The sequence below is a fragment of the Alexandromys fortis genome, unplaced genomic scaffold (genome assembly GCF_014885135.2).
Source record: "Alexandromys fortis isolate MF-2015 unplaced genomic scaffold, M_Fortis_MF-2015_v1.1 scaffold_119, whole genome shotgun sequence".
NCBI classification, from domain to species: Eukaryota; Metazoa; Chordata; class Mammalia; order Rodentia; family Cricetidae; genus Alexandromys; species Alexandromys fortis.
In genome coordinates, this window is record NW_026067991.1 from 2,637,506 (window position 1) to 2,656,295 (window position 18,790).

Genomic DNA, 18,790 nt, shown 5'->3' on the forward strand with positions numbered 1-18,790 from the left:
ATGGCTCAGAGGTTAAGAGCATTGCCTGCTCTTCCAAAGGTCCTGAGTTCAATTCCCAGCAACCACATGGTGGCTCACAACCATCTGTAATGAGGTCTGGTGCCCTCTTCTGGCCTGCAGGCATACATGCAAAACAGAATATTGTATACATAATAAATAAATAAATAAATATTAAAAAAAAAAGAAAGAAAAGAAAAAAAAAGAAATGATGTAATGGGAACAGGAGAATTCTGGGAAGGAGGTAGCTGATTCCTCCCACTTTCCTGCCCAGATCACCGAAGCAGCAGGATGTGATCTACCCCACTGAAAAAAGGTACTGAGCCACATGGCTAACATAGATCAGAAAAATGGGTTAATCAAGATGTGAGAGTTAGCCAGTGAGAGGCTAGAGCTAATGGGCCAATCAGCTTATAATTTATGGAGACCTATGTGTGATTTTCTTTGGACTAAAGAGTTGAGGGGTACTGGGCGGGACAAAAACCCCAACAACAAGCAGGCCTGGTCCCTCCATGCTATACCTCTTTTTTCTTCTCGTACCTACCCTGTGTACTCATTGGGTAGGAGAGGCCATTTTCTCTTTTCAAATCAAAACATTTTGTCTGAGGGCTTAGATAATGAAGTGTTTTTCTATTTTTAATTTTTAGTTGTGGCAACAATTGTGCTACACACCAGTAATCCAGCATCCAGCACTCTGGAGGATGAGGCAAGAGGATCATGAGTTTGAGGCTGGCCTGGGCCACAAGCAAGACCTTGTCTCAAATTAATTTCAGCTATATTTATGTCGTATATTCTCTTTGTAAAAATTACCCTGGTATGTTGGGCAATATGTATGGCACATGCCTTTAATGCCAGCACTTGGAGATAGAGGGAGATAGAGCTCTGAGTTCCAAGCCAGCCTTGTCTATGAGTTCAAAGCCAGCCAGGGATATATAGTGGGACCTTGTCTCAAAAACAACACAATTACCCTAGTAGTCAAAGCCAACACCTTCTTTGCCTTAATCCTCTGACCGGATTCATTGTTTGGGTATAATCTCAAAGCTTTGAGGTTGTAGATGTTTACTGGAAAATAAATAGTAACTATTAAGGGAAAACAATGTTTACTGTTTTCTTCTCAATGAGAATTATAAGTTCATAGATCTGATATTTATGAAACCTTTTGTTTTAAACATAGTGTTAGGATTTAGTATCTCTCAAAAGACTTCTATGTTGAAGCCTTAGTTCCCCAGCTGGTGGGGCTACTGAGAAGTGATGAAGTCATGAAGCCAATGGCTACTCTGGATTTGACTTTATAAGTTCATAACTGAGTGCGTTATTTAGGAGAGGCAGGGCTGAGATGGGGCAGGTTACTTACTAAAGGTGTGCCTATGTAGGGCAGTGCCTTCTTCTCCTTTCCTGGATGTCAGGGGCAGTCAGCTTTCCCTCCATGCTCTTCCATCATGATGTTCTGTGTCACTGTAGACCTAAAAACAAGGGCCAAATGACCACAGATTGAATGGAACCTCTGAAATTATGATCCCCCCCCAGAAAAAAATAACACACCTTCCTATTTTCTTTTTCCTTTTGGTTATTTTTCTTCAATGAAGGAATGTGACTAACAAATGGATTTTAGTATCTTTTTAAAAATTTATTTATTTTATTGAAAATTTCCACCTCCTTCCCTCCTCCCACTTCCCTCCCCCTCCCACTCCAGTCCAAGGAGCAGTCAGGGTTCCCTACCATATAGGAAGTCCAAGGTCCTCCCTGTTTCCTCCAGGTCCAGGAAGGTGAGCATCCAAACAGACTAGGCTCCCACAAAGCCCGTCCATGCAGTAGAATCAAAACCCAGCGCCATTTTCCTTGGCTTCTCTGTCAGCCACACTCAGAGTCTGGTTTGATCACATGCTCCAACAGTTCCAGTCCAACTGGCCTTGGTGATCAATCCCTCCATCTCAGTGGGTGGATGCACCCCTCGTGGTCCTGACTTCCTTGCTCATGTTCTCCCTCTTTCTGCTTTCATATGGACCTTGGGAGCTCAGTCCAGTGCTCCAATGTGGGTCTCTGTCTCTAGCTCCATCCATCGCCAGATGAAGGTTCTGGTAGTCCAAGGACACCGCAGACAAAAAGGCGCTTTTAGTGTCTTATCTTATTGATACTGAAGAGCAAAGGTAGGGTCTTGAGTGCTTACAGAGGAACATTCTACCACTGAGCTACACCTCCAGCCCTTGTGTTTTTAAATTTAGCAAGCTATTTTGCAGTTGGAGATTGGTCTCAAGAAGACAAATAATGTACTTTGAAATACTTTAAATTACATGAACTTGTTTGTGCATGTTGTTGTGTGTGTTTAGGCCAGAGAACAATGTATGAGAGAAATAATGTAAATCATATAAGAAATGATACTTATCCTTTTTTGTATTTCTCCGATTTAGGAAAAAGTAATTATATTGACATCTTTATGGTTAAAATTATTTGGAAAAACAATTGGAATGAACCTTTAGCTTTAGTAGGAAGTTTCTGACAGTGCAATTTCTTTAGTTACTTGCATTTTCCGTCATCACAATTAAGGTTTGATTTAGGTCCTAGAGGATTTTTCCTTCCTTCCCTTCTTCATCCTCTCTCTTTGTTGAGATAGTGACATTATGTAGCCAAGGCTGGCCTAGGAGTTACAGCAGTCCTCCTGCTTCACTCTGTCAAGTGCCAGGATTACAAGTGTGTGCCACCACACCCTGCTGAGTTTGGATAGTTCTTTTTCTTTAACATTTACATTTTTTGGGTCTGGGGTTGCACAACACAATATGGGTGTGTGAGTCAGAGAACAGCTTGTGAGGATCAGTTCTCTCCTTTGACCATGGTTATAAACTTGGGCCATCAGGCCTGGAGGCTTAGAGGTAACCTTTACTTGTGGAGCTATCTCCCTGGCGCCAGATAATTTTTTTGAATGAGTATATTGTTGTCTTCTGATAACCTTTGACACTTAATGAGTAAGAATTTGAAATACATTTAGTTTTCTCATCTTTACACTGTTCACTGTGATGTTTATGAATTATTCTGAGGGGTTTGATAGTGTACTTGGAATAATGAAGCATACAGAATTAGGTCAGAATAGAAAGAAGTAATTATGAATGACTTTGCTAGAGAAGAACAGAACTGAGTACTATATCTTTATGGTGATATTTGTTAATTTTGCTTGCTATTTGTATGCCTGTTTCCATAAAAAAAATGAAACTATTGAGAATGAAGACTGTCTTATACTTTTGTTTCCTTTATGGGAGACTTACACGTGAATTAATTGCATAAAGTGTACACCCAATAAGTGGTTTTTGAATTCAGGTGAATTTAAAAATGTCTTTTGAGGTCTTTATTGCTATTTTTGAGTTGGTTGCTTGGGTCTTTCTGAGAGTCCAAACTTGCCTCAAACTCAATATATAGTCAAAGCTGGCCCTTGAACTCCTCCTGATCCTCCTACCTCTGCCTCGTTTCCCTGGGATTACAGGCATGTGCCAACATGTCCAAGAACAAGAGTATACATTTTGCTGATGTTTGTAGTACTGGGTTTTGAACCCAAAGCCTTATATGTTCTAGGCAAACACTACTGCTGAGCTGAATCTACCTGCTGTCCCGTCCCCCTGGCAGAACTCATTAGTTGGTAGATCTGCTTTTGTCTATTGATTGAAACTTTTACTAGAGAAATTTTTCTCAAGCATTTCATCAGGTAAAATGGCTGATTGAAGCTTAGGATGAGGGAAGAGGATTGGAATCTAGGTAGCCTAAGCTATAACAGTAAGTTCAAAACCAGCCTGGAGTACACACTAAGGCTGTCTGAAAAAGCTAAGATAATAATAATGGGAACTAAATTGGGGGTATAGGAGAATATATTTACTATAAAATGAGACTGTGCAATTTACTCATTGTGTAAAAATGAAAATAATAATGGCATTACGTCTTTTGTAGATGATATTATCAAACTGAATAGAAAAGAAGGAAAGAAGCAAAATTTTCCAAGACTAAATAGAAGACTTCAGCAAAATGGTACCCGGCAATTCAGGATGAGAGTACGGTGGGGAATCCAGCAGAATTCTGGTAAGTTTTAAAATGCAGTTATTTATGGATACATAATGTAATGCGTTCAGCATAGACTTAAAACCTGAAAGGAATACACCAGTACCACTTCGTGATTTTTATTTGCATTCAGATTTTTGTTCTGAAAACTTAATAAAAAATTATTTCCTAAACCGGGCGGTGGTGGCGCACGCCTTTAATCTCAGCACTCAGGAGGCAGAGGCAGGCGGATCTCTATGAGTTCGAGGCCAGCCTGTTCTACAAGAGCTAGTTCCAGGACAGGAACCAAAAAGCTACAGAGAAACCCTGTCTCGAAAATCAAAAAATTATTTCCTAAAATTGCTGACAATTGATCTTTAAATACTGTTGTTTAAAAGTGATCTCAGTTTATAAATAGTTTAAGTTATATCTAGAGTTTAGAATTGCCAAAGATGATATATAGCATCAGATTCTGTTTCCCCTCCCTAGTAAGTCTGATAGATAACTGACTCCAGCTTGAATTTGTTCAGTGAAAGAGCATATACTGCACCTCAAGCTAATTTACTCTATTGTGAGACAGCTCTGTTTACTAGAAGATTCTCAGTTTGAACTAAAGCACATCTAACAGGAAGCAAACTCACGTTGTAAAGGAGAATCCTTTACTATGTGCAGACTGCTATTCTGCAAAGAAAATTACCTGCAGATTTATTTGTTTAGTTAGAGGCAGAGTCTCAATTGTGTAGCCATGGCTAGCTGTATAGACCAGGCTGGCCTCAAAATCACAGACACTGCCTGCCTCTGCCTCCCAAGAACTGAGATTAAAGGCATGTGCCACTACTACCCAGTTTTCCTTCAAATTCTTCATCTCATCATCCAAGAGCTTTATTTGTAAATTCCCAAAGGCGTCACTAAAATGACTGCTGTAGGTGTAAATAGTTAATTCTATTAATCTGACAGCTGTTTACCTATAATCATTTTTTTTTCTTAAATAGATTGGGAACAATAATTCACCATGTGTATTATAAATTAACTTTTTTAGTAGCTATACCAGCATCTTAGAATAAACCTTTGTTCAAACAAAAAGAAACTTAAGTCTTTTTCACATAATTAAAAACTTTCGGGAATTACATCTGCAATGGTGTCTCCAGTTGCAGACACAAAGTTGAGAGAGGGGGACATGAAAGGCTTGTGTGACAACCCCTGCCTCTCAGTTCCCCCTCACTGCAAAAAAAAAAAAGGGTAACAGCCTAAACAACAGGAACCCATCGAAGAGAATTTTGAGGAAGTGTGGTAAGGATGCTGAGGGTGAGGGTGCAGGAGGGGAACAACTCAGTTCTACTAGAGGGGCAGGCCAGTGAGGGTTTGAGCGTGCGCCAGTAAGTGTATGGATAACACAAATTGGACTTAAAAAATATTTTTTATTTTATTTTATTTTGGGGGCAGACACAATAGGGGAGGAAATGGAAGGATTGGAAAATGAGAGTGATTAGGGTGTATGAGTGAGTTTCCCAAAGAATCAATAAAAATTTTTTAAAAAGATAAAATAAAACAGGGTTAGCAATGAAAATGCTTGTTGGTGGCGGGAAGGTTTGGAATAAGAGAATCTTTTCTATTTTATTTTCCACAATAAAAATAGAAGGAATTAAAAAAAACCAACTTTGCCAAATTAATCAACTGTTTGTTTGTTGTTTCTCGAGACAAGGTTTCTCTGTAGCCTTGGAGCCTGTTCTGGAACTAGCTCTTGTAGACCAGGCTGGCCCTGAATTCAGAGAGATCCACCTGCCTCTGCCTCCCAAATGCAAAGATTAAATGCGTGCGCCACCACTGCCTGGTTCTCAACTTTTAATTTTTTATTCTGTATTTTGAAAAGCAAAAATGAATCTTCAGTTGTTTATATGTTTAACAGTTAATATACAAGCATCTATTCAAAAATACATATTATTGAGAGTGGAACCTACAAGAAACTTAACGTTCTTTAATAATTTTTTTTAAAAAATTATTTTTATTTTTAATTATATGTAGGGTTGTGTGCATGTGAGTACAGTTGTGATGGAAGTCAGGCATTGGAGACCTTGGAGCTGAAGTTACATGTGGGTGTATATCACTTGATTTGGGAAGAGCAACAAGTGCTCTTAACAGCTGAACCATATCTTTAGCCTCTAATAATTTTTTGAATAACTGAGTCTACTTTGTGCATTTTGGATAGGTATTTAGTTGTTTAAAATGAATACATAATTATATTGATTTATATTAAAGATTCATTTACAAATATTATTTAATATGCCATATTATTGTGCCATCATATGTTTATATATTTTGTTTTGAAGTAATTGTTTTGAGTTCAGAGTAGCCAGAAATAAAATTTATTTATATCTTCCATATCTGATAAATGGTTTGAACTGTCTGATTCTGGAAATACATAAAAAAAAACCAATCTTTAGCTTTAAGGAGTTAATTTCTAGTGACAAATAACTTAGAGAAAATAGTTTTGGAAATGTCGTAAGTGGGCATGGCAGTGCATGCTTATAATCTCAGCATTTGAGGGGCAAAGATAGGAGACTTGTTGTAAATTCAAGGCCAGCTTGGTCTATATAGTGAGACTGTCTCAAAAAATAACAGCTCAAGTTGGGACAAGATGGGATATAAAGGGGAGGGAGGGAGGAAAGCTGGGTAGTTACAGTATGGCTCAGCAGTAAAGAGCCATGCTGTTCCCGAGAACCTAGGTTGGATTCCCAGAACTCACATGGTGGCTCACAACTGTCACTACAATCCCAGGGCATCCAACACTGTTTTCTGTCCTTGATGTGCACTAGGGACACACATATATACATGCAGAGCGAAGCATTCATACACATAAAATAGTAATTTTATTAAAGATATAGTATTATAGACTTAACATAATGGTTTTGTGCTAAGATAAAGTGTGATTTAATGAATAAAAATGAGATTTAATTTGCTCCCTGAAGCATCAGGAAAATTACCCTTTTATGGCGTTCTGATTTGAGCCCTGAGGTAAATGCTATCTAGGAGAAGCTTAGCAACTCCTAAGATTGGGGTTGCACTGGGTTAGGCGCTCTGCTGATGTGCTGATTTAACATAGAACATCTGAATTGTTGTTAATATCCGATTGACTGCAAAGAGTTCAGGTTTCCACCTGTGGTATCTCTGATGGCATTAGTTTGAGGGAAGAGAATAACAACATAGATGACCATTGGCATATGCGTGGTATGATTTTGTTGGGTGAGAGACATAATTGAAGCCTCTAACTCCTTGTCTGAAATATTAACTTAGAAACTCATTAAACACTTGTAAAAACAACTTTAATGTTTGTGGTAGAAAACAAAAACAAAAAACAGAGGTGGTCAAAATGTTATCTGTACACCTATAGAGAATCCTAAAGACAGAAGGGGTCTGGGAGGTGGAAACTGCATTTAATCAAGGCATTGTCATTTTCTCATGCACATGGGCTCTTCTTCCTTGAGTCTTTGTGACATTGGTAATTTAAATTGATTGAATACTGAAGCAGAATCTTAGCTTATGCTTTAAAACAAATTACTATGGGCTAGGTAGTTTGTAAACCCTAGTAAGTGTATTTCTTGGTTCTGGAGTCTGAAAGTCATAGATCAGGATTCCACCAGAGTCAGGTTCTGATGAGAGCCTTCTGGGTGAAGCCCATGGACTTCTTGTGATAATCTCATGTGCTGGAAAGAGGGTAGGGAACCCTCTAGGGTCCATTCTACAAGTGTGAAAGCTTTCTCCTCATAACTTCAACTGCTCTCTTCAAAGAGGGGCTCCTAAAATTATTGAAGCAAAGAATGTATGTGTGAAAGAAATGCATGTACAGGACAGTGGAGTTTCAAAAGAAAGATGCCTTTTCTGTGTTCTAGAACTGCCTAGTTCTAGTTCTCACAGATAAAAGAAGTAAAAGACAGTGGTGTGGGTGGATCTTTCTCTGTCTCAACTGCCAGCTCCCAAGTAACCACTAGGAGACTTCTTATTAATTAAAAAAGCTTGATCAATAGCTTAAACTTGTTTATAACTAGTTCATATAACATAAATTAACCCATTTTTATTCATTTGCTTTCTGCCTTGTGCCTTTATTACTTCATCTCCATCGTGTCCATACTGCTCACTCTTCGTCTGCTGACATCTCTGCCCTTCTTCCCAGTGTCCTCTGTGCCTGGAAATGGCAACAGAGTAAAGAGAATAATGCGTATGGGAGCAGTGTTTTAGACACATTCAGAAGTAGGGGAGATTAAAGGGCAGACTCTTGACAGTCAGTATTAGTTTGCTTTCAACTTTATTCCTGTTAGTCTTGTTTCATTTGACCCTGAAACTGTGGTACAATAATGGATTCTCTCAGTTTAACCATTCTTTTTTGCTTTGCAATTCACTCTTCTGGAGCGAGGGAGAAAGAGAAAATGTGAAGTTGAGTGGGAAGGGGGTGGGAAAGGGAAAGTATGATCAAAATATATTTTTTCCTTTTTTTTTTTTTTTTTTTTTTTTTGGTTTTTCAAGACAGGGTTTCTCTGTAGTTTTGAAGCCTGTCCTGGAACTAGCTCCTATAGACCAGGCTGGCCTTGAACTCACGGAGATCCTCCTCCGCCTGCCTCTGCCTCCCTAGTGCTGGGATTAAAGGCATGCGCCACCACTGCCAGGCTGATCAAAATATATTTTATATTGAAAATTATAATTAAAAAAGATAAAAGTCCAACTCACTCCTGTGTAATAATTTCAGTTCCTCTCATAGTCCTTTATCGAGTCTTGTTTGAGTGCTCCTGTGGCAATTATCCTAAATGGTCTTACCATGTTCTCTTCCCCTCTTTGAGTGAGTCTAAGATACTGATAGAAAGCTGATAAAATTTTATCGTGAAATCTTTGTCACAAACAAGCCTTACATGGTCTGTGCCCAGTGCTTCCATTCATTTTTACCCTTCCCCAGACTTAAATCTCTCAATCAGTTGTGCTCATGCATGTCTTTATAGTTGTTACACTAACTGGAAATTCTTCATTTCTGCCTTCCTATTCAAATGCTGCTCATTTTCTAACAGCTAGTTCAAAGCTTACTTTTTTCTCTTCTATTTTTAAAGCTACACACACCTGCATTTAGAGCACGGTTCTGTTCTTCTCTTTGACCTCTCAGTAATCATTGTTCTTTGCCTAACCTATAAAAGTAAAATGGATGCATCAGTCTCATCAGATTCTCATGAAAATTAACATTGGACATGTCTAACACTGAAAGCAGTAGCTGTTTCAGTAGTTGATACAAATAAAAATAACAAGTCGTAGATTTTTACATACAGATTCATACAACATAGCTTAATTATTCCTGAGGAAAATCACATGATTTAATTAAAAATTTTTCTTCTGGTAAAATTAATAGTAGTTAATACTTCTAGGACTGAGAATACCTGTTGGAAGAGGCCCTTGTTTGTCCTGGCTGCCCAGAACCAAAATAATCACACAGAAACTATATTATTTAAATCACTACTTAGCCCATTAGCTCTAGCTTCTTACTGGCTAACTTGTACTTACTAACTTAACCCAATTCTAGTAATCTGTGTATTGCCACGTGGCTGTGGCTTACCAGGTAAAGTTCCCAGCGTGTCTGACTCTGAAGGGGCTGCATGGCTTCCCCCTGACTCCACCCTCTTTTCCTCCCAGCATTCAGCTTAGTTTTCCCAGCCTAGCTCTGTTCCCCTATAGCTCTGGTATAGGTGTAAAACAGTTTATTTGTCAATGGTAATCACAGCTTACAGAGGGAAATCCCACATCAAATACCTGAGAAGGAATTGGACACAACATACTATCATTACCCCCACATCTGAATTGATTTTATTAGAGAGGGTGTGATCATGACATGGCCCCCTGGGTAGCAAGAGGAGTTCCTTGTGTCCCTATCCTAATGTGACTCCGTGAGAAGCTGTCTATCGATGGGTGGTGGTGGTGGTGGTGGTCGTAAATTTACTGGGGGGTGAAAAAGGATGGGAACTAGACAAATTAATTAAATCAAGAATTTTGAACTATTATCCTTGATAGCCAAATAGTGTCAGCCAGGGGGCAGGAAGGCTGGTGAATGTTCTTTAGTGTCCCATGCACAAGAATAAACCTCGAGAAACATACTGGCACCTGGAAGAAAAGCTTCTTCATACTCTAGAATCTCCCCAGCATCCTCTACTGACAAGAGTGTCATGCCCACCGATAAAAAAAAAATGGTGTTCTTATTAGAGGCAGATAGTAAAGGATGAACTGTGGGAGCTGAGATAGATTTAATTGTGACTCTCACACCCCATAGCATAATAGACTTCCTGTCTTGTATTCTGGTCTCAAAATTGAATATCACACAAAAAGGTTCAAGAGTTAAATAAGCTTGGAAATGACATGTACTATTATCTTCCTCTTAGAGATCCATGGTACATAATTAGCCCTGTAGAATCCTACAGTAAAGAAAATTATTTTGTTAAAAGATTTTATCTATATGAGTACTCTATCTGTACTTTTATTCCAGAAGAGGGTATCAGATCCTACTATAGATGGTTGCAAGCCACCATGTGGTTGCTCAGAATCAAACTCAGGACTTCTGGAAGAGCAGCTAATGCTCTGAACTGCTGAGCCATCTCTCCAGTCCCCAAGATATCAGTTTCAGAGTGTCTGTCTGTCTGTCTCTCTCCCCCACCCCCCTCCTTTCTCTTTTTGTTTTGTCTCTCTGTGTTGCCCTTGCTATCTGTAGACCATGCTGATCTCAATCCACCTGCCTCTGCCTCTCAAGTACTGGCAATAAAGGCTTGTGCCACTACCACCTGGCTAAGAAAATGATTTTAATCTTAGTTTTTACAGTGAGACTTTTGTTGTAAACCCTGTTGCAGGTGTCATCCTAAAGAATTTCGCCTCTAAAAACTATAATTAAGATGAGCCTGCCCACCATCACAGTGTTACTTAGCTAATTCTCTGAAAATTTCTGGCTGTTGCATTAGGAAATTTTAAAAAGTTGAGGTGTTATTGTTGGAAGTGAGAAAAAGGTATCGTTTGGAGATGACATAATTGTCACCTACAAATCTCTATGTTAAAATTACAGAATTTGGGGCTAAAGGTATAGCTAGCTCAGTGATAGAGCTGGTGCATAGTATTTATAAGATTCTAGGTTCAAACTCTAGTACCCAGGGGAAAAGAAAAGTCTCCAGAGAAAAGACTCTATTTTCTCTCATATGCAGAATCTAGTGCATATGTATACATATATATACACACAAACATACATATGGACATGAAAGCAAAGGAAGACTATTTGAGGGAACTGTTGTTGGGGAATACTATTTTAAGGTGTGTTACTTTTGTTTATGCTGTGAACATTTGTTTAATGAAGTAAAGATGTATTGCTTTGTTTATGCTGTATTTGTTTAATTCTGTGAAGCTGTGATTCTTTGCCTGTCTAAAACACCTGATGGCCTAATAAAGAGTTGAACGGCCAATAGCAAGGCAGGAGCAAAAATATATGGGACTGGCAGGCAGAGAATATAAACAAGAGAAATCTTGGAAGAGAGGAGCAAAAGAAAAAGGAGAGGCGGACACTAGGGGCTAGCCTAGTAAGATATACAGAAGTAAGAAAGGAAAGGAAAAAGCCCAGAGGCTAAAGGTAGTCAGGGTAATTTAAGTTAAGGAACGCTGACAAGAAACAAGCCAAGCTAAGACAAGGCATTCATAACTACTAATTAACCTCCATGGGGATTTATTTTGGGAGCCAAAAGAGTAAAACATCAAACAATAGGAAGGAAAAGGACTTGGGATGTGACTCAGTGGTAGAACACTTGTCTAGCATATGTAAGATCCTGAATCCCCACCACCAAAAAAGAAAGGAAGTAGTAATTAATAACTTTATGATAGGGCACTGGCCGTGCATGCATGTGAGACTCTCTGGGTTTAATCCTCAGCACAGAAAGAAGTAGTAGTAATTAAAACCTTAATAACGTTTTACTATGCCATGAATGACAGTGTGAAAATTATTAGTAGAAATGAATCTTTTATGTGATTTATAAAGTTTATAGAATATCTAGTGGTAAGTAAGATAAATGTGCAAAAAAGAATTTCACTTAGCCAGCCTGGTGACACAAAAAGATCTGTATAGTGGAAATATATACCATGTTCATGGATAGTAAAGTTCAGTAAAGATGCTTACAGTTAACTATAAATAAATGTAAATAAAACTCCCCTCTTACTTGACTTTTTCTTGAGACAGGGCTTCTCAACATAGCTCTGGCTGTCCTGAAACTCACAGAGATCTACCTGCCTCTGCTTCGTGGTGCTGAGCTTAAAAATGTGTGCCACTGGCCAGTTTCCTTCTTAAAACCCTGAAAGACATCACTTACATCACAGAAATCTGCTTCAATGGCAATTCATAATGAAAGAATATAGATAGTTAGAAACCAGACATACAGGTTATTCTCATTGGTAATGAAGTCATCAGATGAAGTATAATCCCCCCATACTAAATAATACAGATGAAAAATGGGCTAAGATTTTGGCTAGTTGCTCCAAACCTAAAAAACAAATACTAAAGATGAAAACAAAAACTGAATCACACAAGGGAATTTAGTGATATTGGGATATCCTAGGGCTAGAGAAATTGGTGAGTGGTTAAGAGCATTGGCTGCTCTTGCAGAGAACCTGGTTCAGTTCCCGGCACCCACATGGTGGCTTACAGCCATCTGTAACTCTACTTCCAGGGGCTTGGACATCCTTCTTCTGACTTCCATAGTCACTATACACATGTGTATATGCATGCTTACATATGTGCATAAAACATAAATAAATCTTTAAAAAACAAATATACTATGCACATTTTTCATAGATAGAAATGTTTAAAAGTTAATACAGAAAAGGGAATTATACTGTATGTTTCTAGAAATACAAGTAAATTCATCATTTGGGATTTTTTTTGTAATATAAGTAAAAGAAATATGTTAAGGATGGATGTGTGTAGAAATGTTAAAAGTAACTGAAATGAAAGTTGAAGGTCATCCTGTTATAATAAATTACCTGAGACCCTGTCTCAGGAAGACAAAACATAACCCAGGTGATGACTAAATTGGTTAGATTAAGTGTAGCTTATTTAAGAGTAATATAATAAAAAGATTTTAAAAAGTGGAATAGTATTCATGGTATAGTATTGATGTAGCCTGTAAAATATTACACAAGAATATGAGTTTAGTTGATGTGAAAAGTTGATTGAGCGCACCTTTTGGCTACTTAGCTAACAAAATAGTGGTAATACATGTGACAATACTTTTTGAGTTAACTTATATTTATGTTTTTAGAATATCTATAGCAAGCTTTTTCTATTTAGACTATTTTGTTCTTTGATAATCTTATATATGTATAGAATGGATATTTTTTTATCACTAGAAAAAAGTATATAGGGGCTCGAGAGATGGCTCAGTGGTTAAGAGCACTGGCAGTTCTTACTGAGAACCTGGGTTCAGTTCCCAGCACCCACATGGCAGCTTACGACTGCCGGTAACTAACTCCAGGGGATCTGACATCCTCATAAAATACCAATGCACATAAAGTAATAATAAATAAATCATTTTTTAAAAAGAAAAAAGTATATATAGAGATATTTAACAGAAAAGCAAACTCAGTAATGTTACGTGCCACAGAGTTTAAAATAAATTCATTGGCTCTGATGAAGATTTCAGTGAAAGCAGTTTGGATAGAGTAAGGCTAAGAGTAAAGAAGCCAAATTGTAACTTAGTAAACGGAAGATGAGCTGGGGACTCTAGTGTATTTCAACACTAATAGAAATAAAATTCGAACCATGTACCAAGGGACCTGATTTAGTCAAGCATATTCAGTATATTACCATTTTAGCATAAAAGACAAAATCATTAATGAAACACTATGTACTGTCTCAGTTCAGACTAGTCAAGGTATTCACTAGCCACGTATAGTTAGTGGCCACTATTGAACATGTCACACATCTATAATGCTAATTTGGAAGTCAAGGCCAACCCCATCTTCCTAGCATTTTTAAGTCCAGACAGAACTATGTAGTGAGACCCTGTTTCAAAAACAAATAAATTAGTAGCCACTGTATTACACAAATTGGTTTAGATTGTCCTATTGAGAAGTTAATATTAAGGGTTGGAGTGTATCTCAGTAGTAGAGTGTTTACATAGCACACATAAAGCTGTGAATTTGATCCCCATCACCATATATACATGTTTCAGAAGTAAAATATCTGATCAACTTTGCAGTTGCATTCCTAAATTTTTTCTTTCTATAGGTTTTGGTAAAGCAAGTGTGAGCCGTAGAGGAAGAGTTTTGCCTGGAAAGAGACGTCCTTATGGAGTTATCACTGGCCTTGCAGCTAGGAAAGCAACTGGAATTCGAAAAGGAATTAGTCCTATGAATCGTCCACCTCTAAGTGACAAGGTAGGATGATGGCTTGATACTGTGCGAGACCATTTTCCTTTATTTATATTTGTGGGTGAGTGTCACATACTTACTATTAGTGAATTTTAAGACAAAATATTCTGTAGCCCTTTCTGGCCTACAAAACTTACTATGTAGACCATTGGCTGGCCTTGAACTCACAGATGGTCTCTCTACCTCTGCTTCTTAAATGCACCACACCTGGCTATACTAATGTTTTTATGAATAAGCTTTAGATAGAGTCTTTTGATTCTTGCAAAAATATTTTTAAGGATTTTATTTGTGTGTGTGTGAGAGTGAGTGAGTGTGCAGGTGACCTTGGAGGTAGAGGTATCAGATCCCTGGAGCTGGAGTTACAGGTTGTAAGCCACCTGTCATGGGTGCTTGGAACTAAATTCAGGGCTTCTGCAAGAACAGCAAGTCCTGTTATTTCCTGAGTCCTCTCTCTCTCTATCCCCTCCCCCCATTTAATTTTTAAGAAAATAATATTGTGTGTATGCGTGCGTGTGCGCGCGCGCGTATGCGGGTACATATGTACTAGGATGCATGTGTGAAGGTTGGAGGACAACTTTTGGGAATTCCTTCACCATTTAGGAATAAACTGTTGGCTATAAGGGTTGCACGGCTGTAGGACCATCTCATCAGCCTCAGAATTTAGATTCTTATTTATTCTTTTGGACGGTGGAGATTAAACTCAGAGCTAGACAGCCACTATACTATACTGAACTGCATCCCCAGCCTTGATTTTTTTTTTAATTTTTTAAAATTTATTTAACTTTATGTACATTGGTTTGAATGTGTTTGATCTCCTGGAACTGGAGTTACAGACAGCTGTGAGCTGCTGGGAATCTAACCCGGGTCCTCTGGAAGAGCAGCCAATGTTTTTAATTCCTGAGCCATTTCTCCAGTACCCACCAGCCTTGATTTTTAATTTATCTTTTTGAATAAGATCTCATATAGCCAAGGCTTGTCTTGGACTCTGCCTCAACCTCCCAGATGCTGGAATTACAGTCATGTTCCTTCAAGCCCATGCTCCTCTGATTTTTATATGTAATGCAGTTTATTTATTTTGGGGACAGAGTCTCTTTTATGCAGCCCTAGCTGTACTGGAATTCAGTATGTAAACCAGACTCACAAAGATTGGCCTGCCTCTGCTTCCCAAGTGCTAGAATTAAAGGTATGTGCTATCATTCCCAGATTTTTTTTTTACTTTTTTAGATGAAGTACTTTGGGACTTTATACATAAACATTTTAATAGCTAAGTAAAAATCTTTGCCATTCATAAATATATCTCATGCTCAAATACAGTTGTTCCTCCATATCTGTGGGAATTGGTTCCAGGACATTTCTTTGATACCGAGATCTTCACATACCTCAAAGTCAGTATAGTATTTGTATATAAAATATGCCCATTCTCCTGTGTACTTTGTTATCCTTCAGTTACTTGTAATTCCTATTACAATATTCTGTATAAATAGTTGTTTTGCTCTATTTACGAATCAGTGAGAAGGAAAATCCATATATACATTTAGTAAACTTAGTTTCTGTCTCCTGTTTTTGAGGAGGGGAAAGAATTGAACTGTTTAGTCAAAGATGACTTGAACAACTTGATCTCTCCTGCCTTTTCTTAACAAGGGAGGCTTGGATTATAGGACTGCACCACCATACCTGGCATAAGTAAGCTTAAAAATTAATTTATAGGCTGGGCGGTGGTGGCGCACGCCTTTAATCCCAGCATTTGGGAGGCAGAGGCAGGTGGATCTCTGAGTTCGAGACCAGCCTGGTCTACAAGAGCTAGTTCCAGGACAGGCTCCAAAACCACAGAGAAACCCTGTCTCGAAAAACCAAAAAACAAACAAACAAACAAAAATTAACTTATAACAAACAATTATAACGTGCCAGGTACTGAAAAATTATGTTTCACAAATGAGCCCTTCACATTTATCTATAAAATGGTCTTTGGTGTTATGACTTAAGGTAAAATAAAGAAGCTTGGAATAGGGGCTAGAGAGATTGTTCCCGGGGTTACGAAAATATGCTTCTCTTGATGCTCTGGAGTTTAGTTCCCAGCACTTATGTCAGGAAGGTTATCATCACATGTAACTCCCGCTCCAGGGGCTTCAGCAGTTTCTTCTGGCCTCTACAGGCACCTGCATGCATATGTACATACCCACACTTAGACACAATATGCATAATTAAGAAAAATGCTTGAAATAGGCATGATCTTTCTGATCTTGTGGGCTTTTTATGTTATTGATAGTCTTTTTCCTTGTTCTACATTTCCTTTTCTAAATAGTCTCTAAGCACCAATGAAGGGGTGCTGGGGTGATGGCTCAGGATGGCACTTGCTGTGTAAGCATGTGAACCTTAGTTCAATCCACATATAACAACCTGTAATTTGAGAGCTGGAGAGATGGTGACAGGCGGATTTCCTGGAACTTACTGGCCACCCAGTCAGTCAACTTGGAATGAGTGAGTTCCGTAATCAGTGAGGTTCTTTCTCAAAAAATAAAGCAGAAAGCTATTGAAGAAGATTTGAGGTCAACCTCTGTCCACACACACATCTACATGAATATATGTGCATCCACACGCATGCATACCACACACAAGTAAGTAAAGATCTGTTTAAAACAAAAATGGAGCCAACTGTGACTGCATCATAATCCTAACATTTAAAAGATGGAAGTTGGAGAATTGTAAAACTGAGGCTAGCTACATAGTATAACTCTGTCTCAGGAAAACAAATAAACTGCGTGTGGTAGTATATACCTTTAATATCAGCACAAGGAGGCGTAGACATGCAGATCTCTGTGAGTTACATGGTGGGTGCAGGAAAGCTAGGAAAATGTAGAGAGACCTTGTCTAAAAAAGAGAGAGAGAAAGAAATCAAATAAATCCAGGTTAAATATTAAAGAAAATATTTAAATACTGTTTAACTTCTCATGCTTAAAGCAATAGGAAAATGCAAATAATGTATAAGAAACGGTCCATACAGTTAAGAAGTTTGGATACATCTTCATAGAAATATGGAAAATTGAATTAGAATTATGATGGATATAATTTACATATGTGGGAAAAGAAGACATTTCATGTGTTTGATTTTTATTAAATTCCACCCCCAATCAGTTACACTGTACCTTCATTGTTAGTATGATATCATTTTCACATACTTGTTTTGGAAATTGGCCTTTATTCCTTTACAAAAAGTCAGTGTTTTAGTATTGTAGTAAAATAATTGAACTAATTAAAGAGTAAGGTTTATTTTGGCCTTACTTTTTGGGGCTTGTGGGTTGTTCTGCTAGGAGTCAAGGAGGGGCAGAGCACATAGCTTTGGGCCGCTGGTGAAATAGGTCATAACAGGAGACTGTAGTACAGCAAGATGTCATCTCATGGCCAGAAATCAGAAAAAGGTGGGGGTAGGGTTATCACACTTCCCCCAGTGACCTAAGAACTTTCTCAGTGTGCCTTGGATTCTTTTCTTGAGTGCTAGAGGAATATTTCTCCATACCACCAGTTCACCTTCTCACCCAGTAGCTTAGGTATTTCTGTATTAAGTGTAATATGATTGTCCATCTTGTCAGTCATTTAAAAAAATTCAAATTATCTTAGTTTTTCCATCTCCCTATTGTATTAAAATAGTTCTAGGGTTCTGTTACTGCACATTAGATAATGTTAGTAATCTCGATACTTGGGGAAAAAGGCAGTTGGGTTTCTGTGAGTCCAAGGCCAGCCTGGTCTACATAGCAAGTTCCAGGACAACTAGGGCCATATAGAAACCCTGTCTCAAAAAAACAAAAAACAAAAAATAACCACAAAAAAGTTTTTATTGTAGTAAGTTATATCACAGATGGCAATCTGATTAACACAGTTGTCTTACCTTCCAACAGAATATAGAACGATATTTTCCAACGTTAAAAAGGAAGACAAGTCTTCTGAGACAAAATGAAGTACAAAGGAAACCAGTTGCAGTTCTCAAGAGACCTAACCAGTTAAACAGAAAGTAAGTACTCAAATAGAAGAATGGATTATCAGAAAGTCTCTGTGTTATTTCCTTGTCGTGTTGCTGTGCCATGATATCTGACGAAAACAGCTTAAGGATGGAAGGGTTTCTTTTAGGTTGTAGTTCATTGTGGCAGGAAGGGTATGGCAACAGGAATAGGTTGGTGACAGTGTTCACAGACATGAAACTGATGGGTAAGTACTGTGCTCGACTCACTTTCTCCTTTTTCTACAGTTTGGGTCCCAAGTTCATGGACTGTGTCTTAGTTACTCTTCTGTTGCTGTGATAAGATACTCTGGCAGGGATGTAGCTCAGTTGCTAGGGTGCATTCCTACCATGCACCAAACTCTG

The 18,790-nt window shown here is 38.2% G+C and overlaps 1 protein-coding gene across 2 annotated transcripts in view; it reads left to right on the top strand.

Moving 5' to 3' along the window:
- Fyttd1 (forty-two-three domain containing 1) overlaps nt 1–18,790 on the top strand; it is a 37,256-nt gene that overhangs the window by 3,640 nt on the left and 14,826 nt on the right. For both annotated transcript variants that reach the window (XM_050159771.1, XM_050159772.1), the window contains exons 2-4: nt 3,928–4,056; nt 14,291–14,439; nt 18,327–18,439. In XM_050159771.1, coding sequence (XP_050015728.1) covers nt 3,928–4,056; nt 14,291–14,439; nt 18,327–18,439 — 391 coding nt within the window. The remainder of the gene's footprint in view (nt 1–3,927; nt 4,057–14,290; nt 14,440–18,326; nt 18,440–18,790) is intronic.